The sequence below is a fragment of the Mus pahari genome, chromosome 11 (genome assembly GCF_900095145.1).
Source record: "Mus pahari chromosome 11, PAHARI_EIJ_v1.1, whole genome shotgun sequence".
Lineage (NCBI taxonomy): Eukaryota > Metazoa > Chordata > Mammalia > Rodentia > Muridae > Mus > Mus pahari.
The window spans coordinates 23,145,322-23,156,362 of NC_034600.1; the positions used below are offsets into that span (position 1 = coordinate 23,145,322).

At 42.8% G+C, this 11,041-nt stretch overlaps 1 protein-coding gene across 2 annotated transcripts in view; it reads right to left on the reverse strand.

Moving 5' to 3' along the window:
• The window catches only part of Rasgrf2 (Ras protein specific guanine nucleotide releasing factor 2), a 224,423-nt gene that overhangs the window by 122,031 nt on the left and 91,351 nt on the right, over window positions 1-11,041 (reverse strand). For both annotated transcript variants that reach the window (XM_021208621.2, XM_029544116.1), the window contains exons 6-9: window positions 10,486-10,565; window positions 9,956-10,149; window positions 5,104-5,213; window positions 4,306-4,424 (exon numbers count right to left, since the gene is read on the reverse strand). In XM_021208621.2, the coding sequence (XP_021064280.1) occupies window positions 4,306-4,424; window positions 5,104-5,213; window positions 9,956-10,149; window positions 10,486-10,565 (503 nt within the window). The remainder of the gene's footprint in view (window positions 1-4,305; window positions 4,425-5,103; window positions 5,214-9,955; window positions 10,150-10,485; window positions 10,566-11,041) is intronic.

An 11,041-nucleotide genomic window follows, 5' to 3' on the forward strand; every position in this document is an offset into this window, starting at 1 on the left:
AAACCCAATTGGAGGGCAAACCACATCGAGAGCAGAGCTGCAGTCTATTTAGTGTGAGAGATGTCCAGAGTTCCACGATAGTCATATAATTGGAGAATGCCTCTATCTACTTGTAGGCTATACACTAATAGAAACATCTGCACCTGAAAAAAAATTCCAGCCTATTAAAAATCAACCACAAAGTACCAAGATTATTGCAAACACCTTTGTTCTAACTTCTGAAATCACTGCAGCCAGTCATATCTGGTTATTCCACCCCTGTGCAGCCCTACACAGGCTCTGATAAGCCCACAAGAACCACAAAGTATGTAGTCAATCCTTAAATATTATTAGCAGTATCACACACAGAAACAACCTTGCTTTTCCTTCATGTTTTCTGAGTTTCTTAGTTTTTTTTAAAGCGAGCACAGATTAGTTCTATAAGTGAAAAAAAAAACTTTTTAATGTAAAATATATATACCTAAGACAATAAAACTATGTGAGTCACAAAACCCACAAGATTAACATTAACATATAAATGTTCCACATCGTATCTTCCCATTAGCAGAGCTGGTAAGGCATACAGGACCCAAGGCTCCATGTCCTGATCTCACATCATCTATTTAGGTGAGTGATTAAGTGGGATGCATGACAGACAGAAAGTAGGCAGCGATGCTGGGCTTAAAGAATAGCAAGGAAGCAGTCCTGGGGGAGGGAGTGGGAGTGGGAGGGGAAGACTCCAGGAAGCCTTGGACAAGAGGAGAGAGACTGGAGGGGGCCAGGTGGGTGGGAGCAAGCTGACAGACAGCTCATGTGGCAAAGATTTAAACTGGAGAAGGAGAAGAGGTGTGGAGACCGCAGAAGGCAGGAAGGTTAGAAAGCCTGTGAGCAAGTAATTGCAGCAAAGGGTTGGAGCTCATGGGACTTGGGAGACGGAGTTACAAACGGGGAAACTGAAGCTTGAGTTTAAGTGACTCTCGTAAGGCCACACATAGGTTCGGGGCATAGTCAGACAATGCAGTAGATTTAACAACATAAAAACTGGAACTTGCAAGCGATGAGAGGGACTAAGACAGGGATGGTGTCACCTACACCCCAGGCTGTCCAGCTCATGAGGTCAGGTTAGTCAGGGCTGAATGGAAAGGGACAGCAGTGTCTTGGTGGACAAATGGGGGTCACAAGTCCAGTTTCAAAAAAGCTGCAACCAAGTCAGTGAAAACTCTATAATAATGTGTTCACTGGCACATTTAAAAGCAATCTAAGTAATTTTCTAAGTCAGAAATTACAAAATTTATGGTTAGCACATCTATTAGCAATTATTGTGAATTTCAGCTTTAAGGTTTAAAAGGAAGTTTCCTTGGCAACCATACACTAATATGCTAACCTCTTAACTGTTCGCCCGCTGAACAGGAGACTATCCACATTAGATGAGGATGGAAATATATTCACTAAACCGGAAGCGAGCAAGCTCAAGACTCTTGGTCTATAAAATATTGTGTGGACATGTGACTTTCAGAAAAGATCCCTCTCTGGTTAATGAAGATTAGACAAATAATTGGTTTTACAGAAATGATCACCACACCCTCTCTCTTAGGCCACTACTGTTCCTCAGTCCTTAGTATCCCAAATCTTGGGTATCTAATGACTGAGGTCAACTGTGGAAGACTTCCTCTTACCTTTCCACCGTTAATGCCCACAGAGTGGCCTCTAAGACTGGCTAATGCTTCTGTTCTAAATTCTGCTCACCAGTGAATGTACGAATAACATCTTTTAGGCCTTGAGCTTGGTATCTGAGATGGTAAAGCCCTCATGCTCTCTGCTGTACATCCTTACTCTAGGGAGACCGTACTGAGGACCTGAGGGTTATTTTTCTTGCAAATCATATAAAGTTGAAAGCCGATGTATACAGATGCAAACACCAATATACTGAAATAAACCTTATCTCACATCAGAGTAGTCAATAAAAATACTAGAACACTATTAGAGATACATTGTAGTCAGTTTAGTGGAAAATAAAATAAAAAAACCCTTGTAGTTTAATGAATAATACTTTAAAAAATGTGTTTTGTGGGTGTTAAAGCCTGTTAAGAATATTTAGTAAAAGTGCTAATAGGAGAAATTAAAGGAAAACAGTGCAAACTTTCCAATTATAATCCATTACTTTCTAACTTAAGATGAAGTTCTAATGTTTAGAAACAACCTTTATTGAACAACTCCTAAATAGATTAACCAGATCAAACCCACAGCAAGGCTGCTGTGACGCCACTGATTACACAGACCTTGCCACAATAGCGGCGTCCAGGGTTGTCATGGCTGATGCTGCCTTAGCTATGTGACATATAACAGCGTGAGTAACATTCAAGGGAGAAACGGGGTATGGGGTTTTACTTCTAGTGGTGTAATGAAAATGTGACTTGTTCAATGCATGTGACCCTCAAACACGTCTCATTACTTGTGTGTATGGGTGTGTATGTGTGTGTGGGTCGGGGGTTCAGACTCAAAGAAAGTTTTATAAATACATTGAGTGCTTGTGGGTAGTAATACTGCTCAATGAAAAGTACCTTCAGAAATCGTATGCCAGTTACAGGAATGTCTCCATCCATTATTAGATCTATAGCACATGACAATTATGAGACACTTTTAGAGAAGCCCAAATACAAGAAAAATATCAAATAAATAGCTTACAATCACAACTTCAACCAATAAGCTATTCCGTCTACCTGAATGCCCCCTTTCCCAGTGACCTCAATACTAGACAAGGCGAGGCACAGAGAAGTCTGGAATGCTGCCTTTCAGACCTTGCAGTTCCTGGGAGAGGGAAGCATGCAGATACCCCACACAAAAGGACAGAACCGCTGCTCCATGAGCAACGTGCCTTGGAAACAGAGAAGAGAGTCAACTCAGGACTTGTTATCTGATCTGAGCCTGCTAGACCAAGCAGACCTTTCACAGGCACAAAAGAGATGGGGTAGAGCCTTCCCACTCCCAGGTAGAGGGTGGCATCGTTGAAGGCACAGGCAGGCAATGTACTGTGAGGCAGAACGTTGGCCATCATAGGGACACAGTCTGCACAGGGCAATGAGACAGAAATCGTAAAGGCCTAGTGATGTCAATATTGTATTCAATCTGCTATTACTTAAAAAGAGTTAGAAAGTATTGTCAAAAATGGGAAAGGAATGATTTCTAAAATATGTTTCCCAACTTTAGCACATTTGTGGTATCTCTACTCAAAAAAACAAAACAAAACAAAACAAAAACAAACAAACAAACAAACAAACAAAACAAAAAGAAAACCCCAGAAAACAGAATGATGTGTGCTAAACTTTTTAACTATTCTAAGCAAATAATAATAATAGTGTGGACTGCATAATATCTTATTTGATGAGGTAAAACATATTTTAAGCAGCATATTATGGAAGGAAACAGTAATAGCTTCAAATAATGTTGGCACACCATGGCCAGAAGCAGCACTAATGATTAATTCAAGTTCCAAATTTATGTTTCAATCCATGCTAATTTCAAAGCTATAAAGATAAGCAGCAGACCATATTGATTGTTCAGATGCAGCACACAGAGCATGCTCTCCTCCCCAAGACACCTAAGGACTTGGAAGCATCTTGGGGGTGTGCTTAATTTCTTGCACTTTCAAATAAGAGCTGAGGAGGGATGTGGTCATCAGGTTGTTCCTTCTCCAAAGCTCGTGACACAGCTTCGTCTCTTCTAAAGCTTAATTAATCAGGTGTTGCCCCTCACAACACACAGAGAACAGCTACACTATCTCCACGGCCTAGCAGGAACCACTGAGTTTGGTAACTGGAGTTATCGATGGGATCATCGCATAGCACGTGACATCACGTGACACTGACTCGGCAGTGCGGATGAGAAAAGGGAATGAGAGTCCACTGTTTTCACTTCGGACATTGTCCCTGCTCTTATGTGCGCGAGTTTTGAGGAGTGCCACTTTCTCCTGAGCCTTTGCCTGGATATCATCATCACCTCGCGCTGCCCTTCCAATTGGCCAGACCGACCCATCCTCCTTGGAGCTGTAGAGAATGTCCGGTCCACTGAGGGGGTGAGTCCAACCAGAGCGTGATTTACTGTGGCACCCGTGATTTACTATTATTGTGTTGCTGTTTTTCATGGTCCCTGAAAAGAAATAGCACAGAGGTGGGCCTCAACCACAGCTTTGGTCAAGGCCTTGGGAGTGTCCTGAATGAACTGCACCAAGCACACAGGCCTACTCCAGAGCATGTCCCTGGATCTGCCAGAGATACTGTGACAGACACACAGAGCTCCTAAGTAGAGGGTCAGATCAGCCGGTCTTACCTTGTCGGATAAAAGTTTGGCTGGTGTCCAGCAAAATGTCACAGCCCTCCACGATCATCCTCTCAATGGCGAGGTTTTTCCGTATGTTCTCGGTGTCGCTGACTTCATCATGCATTACTCTGTCAGACACAATGGAGGCAGGAGAGAGGAGGAGACAGTAGTTACTGCCCTAACAGATGGGGAAGGAGAGCCACAGTGCGATAAGTCTGACCTCCAGGCCTCAGCCAGTCACAGCCCAAAGCAAAGTCACACTGTGTGAGCTCATTTCGAAAAGTAAGCAGACCAGCCATCAGTGAGTGACAAAGATTGCTTTGGATGCAAAAGGAAAGAGCCCAGCATTCTACAGATGGCTTCCTTCCTCAGCATTGAAGGGTTACTCCTTGAGGACACGCACTAAGACTGCTACACTACTGTCCCATTTCATCTGAATAGTATTGATGACAACCTGCCTGCTCTCCAGCTTCTTGCCAAATCTGAATGCAAAATGCAGCAGAAAGTTATTTTTCTATTTCGATGAAAACAAGACAGAGAACATTTGCAAACTTAACCACAATATTCCCGATTTCAACTATATAAATTCACATGCTATGAGAACTTTCCAAAGACATTTCTCTTGGCTAAAATGAATGTGCGTGGTAATTCAGCACCATCTCTTTCACTCTACGATTAAGCAAAAAAAACGTTGGCTCTATCATTTGCTTCCTCTCCCTTGAAACCCGCATAACCCTGGCTTCCACAGGAGGCTGCCATGCTGTCTCTTCCCCAACTCTGAACCCTTTCCTCAAGTTCTCTGCATACCTGGACAGTTCCTCCAGCTTGGACTTAGCGAACTCCAGACTTTTCCTCTCCACGTGTTCATGGGGGGTGTGAGCCAGGAGTTCATGGAGCGTGATGATATACCTGGGAATCTAAACACATTCACAGGTGAGCGTGAACAGGAGGTCCAGGTGGGTGACAGGGGCCTCTCTACAGGGCAGTCATTCTCAGGTAGCTTCATCTCGACCCTTAGGACTCTGATGGTTTGACCGCTTTTTAAAGGAATCCGTAAGCACGAGCTATGCTTCAAACCTTATACACCAAGAAAGTCTAAACCAAAAATGCAAGAAAAGTTGGTCATGAAGGAGGAAGCCTAGTATAAAGGAGCCATTGTTTAAGCTTGTACACAACCATGCATGTCTGAATCAAGGTTTCTGCAGACAGAGTCAGAGAAACAAACATGGCTGCCACAGACCCACTTGAATCTATTTTGAAAGGCATGCTGCCTGTTTGTATGCTTATTGAAAACTTGACAATCCCGACAATGTTCTCTTTAACAATGGGAATCAGGTAGGATATTCTGATCCTGTTTTGTCAGATTTCACCCTCTAGCAGTGAACGTGTTAGATAACTAGGCTGTTTGTTTGTACTTACATTAGAAACAGTTTCTGTAAATGGCAAAACCTCACCAGCTGTATGAGACATCTAGTAAGCCAGAGAAGAGGTTTAACTCAAGTTACAGGGACTCAACAAACCTTTCCCTCTTTTGTGCTCACAAAACAGCCTCTTGGAAAGCAGGGGGTTAGGTTTAAGAAGAGTGTGTGTGAACAGCCACACCCATCACACCCTTTTCTGTGGACCCAGGAGAGCTCTGAGCTTGGTGGACAAGTCCACTCATCTAGCTAATCAAGGTCTTCACGTGGGAAGTAAGGAAATAAACTAAAATGAGGTCCAGTAACTTATCTAAGGTAGTCCTCCCAGGAAGTGGCAGAACTAGTTTAGATCTCCACTGGAAACTAGGGTCCTTGGTTTTAATTTACACTTGAAATAACCTCTAAGAATGGGACAGAAAAGCAGCTTTCCAGAGTTCTGTGTGCAGGCCTTTGCTCATCACTTGTGTGACCATCAAGAGGCCATTTTCTGTTCACTCATGAGTGCATCCCTTTTTGCATTCACACAGACATCAGTCGCTGTTAGCACAGGCATTGACTGCAGCTCAATGGTCAAATCTGTGTCGTAGGATACACAGGAAGATCCCTTGGTCAGAGAAGGGTTGAAAATTCGAGACTTCTCACTGAAGGATGGACAAAGGAAAATTTCTGCCTCTGTTCTATAAACGTCTCACCAAAGCATCCTTTAAGACTTGGAAAAGACTCCTAGGATCTAGGTGCTTATGAAAAACCCTTTTGTTGGCACAAATCCGCCATGGTTAAAACTATGCTAAAAGTCCTTCCACAGAAAATCAAACAATCAACAGCTAATATGCCCAAATTTTTCCTAACAAGAGTCAGGAGTGGGAGGGCCTCACTACTTACTATGCACTGAAACCCCACAAAACTATGTTTAGTAGATAGCCTCATGCTCCTCCTCCATCCGTTAGAACTATTTTAAAGAGTTCTCTGGCTAAGGTTCAAATGAATGGAGCTGAATTCAGTAACTGGCCCCTTCTCCTTGCTGCTACAAGAACAAATAAATGCTAGCTCTTGCTGAAAGGAGGCAAAGGAGGATCTGCCGAGAAGTGACTCTGCAAAGAACGTGTCTGTGGTGTCAAGAGCTTGCTGCAGAGTTTCCAAAAAGCACCTAACCATCACAGCAGCTATTGAAATGAATCATATTTCTACTTTCAATAAAGGACTGAATCCTTGTCACTTTGTAGACTTTAATTAGCTTGCTCTCCTGTTTTAGTTAATAGCTGGATGGAACAGCGAGTGACGACTTCTTGGAGTGCATCTCATAGCATCGTTCTTGGAGCAGATGTTATGACTGGCTTACCTATGGACTTTCAACACATCCACGTTCAAGTAAGCAGAGATGAGCATCAGAAGATGGCTCAAACAGTACTAACCACTGTGTTTGCTAAATTAAAAAAAAATAATGACTTTTATTTCTATAACAAATTGTTTGGTAACAACGGGACTTACTAGGTCTGACTAGTGTCATCCCAATTCTATAATCTCTCCTTGTTTTGATAGTTCAAGCAAAAAAAAAAAAAAAAAAAAAAAAAAAAGTCAGGGATGGAGTCCAGAAGCAGAGCTTTTGCTTGGTATGTGTGAGGTCTTGGGACAAGTTCCCAATACAAAAGGGGGGCATAATAGCGTCATTCGGTCACCTTCTCTCTCCCATCATAAAAAGCTACAGGCTAAAAGCTCACAACTCTAATCCACTCTGCTCCTCCCTCTGCCCAGCACCAATCTGCCTCCACATTCAAACCCATGAAAAAGTTTGGGCCAGAGGTCCTCTTGAAGTGTAAAGGAAGGTCACATCTTCCACTGTTGCCAGGGCATGGGGGTGTGTCTAGTACAACCAAGGAACAGGGTCAAGGCATGAAAGGACTACTGCAGTTTAGTGTATGCAAGGAAAGAAACTACATCCCAGATCCTCGCAGGGAGCAAATACCATCATGGCTACCTCACCCAGTAGACAAGAAATACTAGGACTGGACATGCCGAGTAAAAATAAAAACTTTTAAGTTTCTGGAAAGAATATTTCTAATTGTTTCAGATGGTTTCTCCTTGGTGAGACCCCAAGAGAAAAAAACTCAAGGACGGACTCCAAGAAAATCATAGCCCATGGGCAGCAATTTCTAATAATTTCTCTTGGATTATTCAATTTTTTCCCCATCTGTTCATCTCTTGAAATTGGAGTAATTCTGGCTGAATTCTACAAGTTTCAAGATACTTCCAGAAAAAATGGGCCTCGAGAGCACCGGCTTTGGTCCACCTCACCATGGAAGATTCTCAATATTTGATTTCTCAACAAAATTTTAGGGTTTAGAGCTACCACAGTCTGGGGCTGAGGATGAACTTCTAGATAACCCTAGAATCCTTACAACATGACATGCTTGCCCAACCTGAGCTGTCTACTTGTGTCAGAGACCTGAAGTACTTGGGGATCACCAGAGCTCAGCTGCCCCTGAGCACTGTGACTGTTTCAGTGAGAGAAGGCTAAGCAAGACAACAGGTCTCACCAAGACTCTAGACTCCAAGCTCTTCTCGGACATGCTAGGAATGCTGCCCAGTGAATCAAATGCTTAGTCATGGTTACTGGGCTTAAACTTTGCAGGATGAAGGAAGGGGAGGGTGGTGGAAGGGCACGCCAAGGCTCTGCATTCCACTGTAATGGGGAGCCCTGTCCATAGCTCAGGTAAAGTTCTGCCACTTGAAACCCTGAGAGGAACATGCCTTGGGGAATTTTAAAGCATATAGAAGAAACTTTGAGTATCAGGAGCTTCATGTGCCTTTAACTTTGTGTCCACCTAACCTGGATGCGGTTCAGTACTGAATCCTAACCTAGAGGTCACACCTGAAAATGCAAATAGCTCGACAGAAGAGCAATGTATACATGAAGCACCTTACTGTCACTAAAACCTGAAATCCCATATCTTCTTGGGAAATATTTCCACAGAGAGGGAAAGAATTCAAGCAAAATAGTTCAACATCTCATATATGTGTGTGTGTGTGTGTGTGTGTGTGTGTGTATTATTAAGTTTCACTACACTTAAATGTTTTCAAATGCATCATTTTCATATTTTAAACCATTTAATATATATTATCATATATATGTACCTTATTTGCATATATACATAAATATAAACTATTACAAAGTTTCAACACATAAGTGCTCTCAAATGCAGCCTTTTGGTTTTTAAAATTCTTACTGAACTACCACCACCACTTCCAAGGTTCCAAACAGTACTGACAAACCTTAAGACAAACACTTATGGACCACAGAAAATGTTTTTCCTCTCTGAGGTTCCAAAATGGTTCCCCAGGGTCAAGGCTACCTGCCCAGAGGACAAAGTGCTCCACAGTAACTATAACACACATGATCAGGAGAATCACTTTAACACATGACAATTTGGAGGCCTCCCCCAAAGCCCCATAAATTCCACAACAGGAACATTCAATGCCTTTCCAAGAGAACAGAATCCAGTTTCCAGAAGAGCAAGCAACCCCATGGCCTCTGTGGGACTTCCTCACCATAGGGCACTTCAAGAAAGAGCCCTAAAGGCAGGAAAGAGCACACATGTGCTTCATTCTGTGGGCCTCCAGAGTCCCCAAGAGAGAACATCAGGGTACAGCCTGCCTTAAGAAGGGCCACATGACCAGGCTCCCACAACATCCAGGTCTAGCCAGAGCCTTCTGGCTCTGGGGTCTCCACAGCCTGTGGGATTAAGAAGGCCTTGTTTTGTTCTCCAAAGCTCCAGCCAAAAGAAACTCAACAGTAATCCTGCTGCAGCCAGAGAGGAAGGGTTGAAAAGAGAGCAACTTCCTAGCAGCCACTCCAGTCCCCCAAGAATCTTTTGCATAACCAGCATAAACTAGTGTATCTGCACAGAATCCTATTTCTGTGAGCCTAATAATATTTTTAAACAGGCTGGAGGTGGAGACTCCATGAAAGAGGTCTGTGTGGAATCATTCTATAAAGAGAATTTGCTGCTTAAAAAAAAAATCATTCCTGAATTATTTGCCTCAAAAGATCCCTGCTTTCTGGACTGGAGAAGTAGCTTGCCTAGGATGCCCAGAGCACTGGGTTCAATCTCCAGCACTAGGAAAAGACCCAAACTGCCAACATATCCAGGTGCTTATATACACAGGACAAATAACTGATGGCACACTGATGGCAGCACTGGGCTATATCCAAGGACTTAGAAGATGCATGCCAAGTGATTTACCTGAAACATCGGGTAGGTCAAGAACGTCTCCAGCATCCTCCCCTCACAGACAGGGTTGGCTTCATACTGCTTTAAGAGCTTGTCAAAATCTCGGTTTTGCTTACAGTTGGCAAGTACTTGGAGGCTGTACTGGTGATTACGTACAAATTCTTGATAAATGTTCAGCATGGGCAGCAAAATGTCGAATAGATCAGCTGGAAAAGAGAAGGAAGCATGGCTATTCCCCTCGTGCTTGGTGAGTTACCGTAAAAAGTACCTCCCAATATGATATGGCTCAGGGCTTTAGTTGTCCTGCCTAGAGGACAACTTGGGTAGCATTTGCTTTGCAAAATAATGTGACTTCAGCCACACACTACCTGTAACAGACCAAAGAAAAGCATCGCCAGGTAACTACTGGGATGTGGCCTAGTACAGCAAGACGGATTCCCAGTGTCTGAGTGTCAACAGTGGAGTTTACATAGTCAAGGCTGAATAACACATAGAATACTCTTCTGGTCAACAAGAACCTACATCCTTAAAGAGTGACTTACCTAAAACCAAAGTAGGCCAGTTTGCCAGCCTTGCCTTAAGTCCTTGATGGAATATTTCATGAAGGAACATGATTGTTTCGCTATAAAAAAAATTAGAAAAACAATACCATTTAGTAACATAAGGTATCTACTCTTTGAAGAGCCCAACATATGCTCATACATGACATACTGGCTTCATAGGCCCACCAAAGTATGTACTTCATAATGCATGGACTTCTGCAGCAATTTCTCTTTTAGCCTCAGAAAACCAAAGGAAACAAAGATGAACCCCAAAGTCAGATGGTTAGGAAGCTCCGTACTGGCTTCTGGATCACATTTGTGGTCTGACAAATTCTAAGGAAGGATTCCTCTCTTAAGAGAGGGCCTGCTGTTGGCCACACTGGAACCTAGCAAACTGATACAGTTACCTTCCTATTTCAGTTCCTGAGTTAGAAAACAACTGAAGAAATTCACTTGTTTTACACAAAAAACTCATGAAAAAGAGAGTGAATCATGTTCCAAATAGTTGTCCTTAGTCCTTGAACAAGAATTGTGGAAGTTTTTCTTAGAATAACCA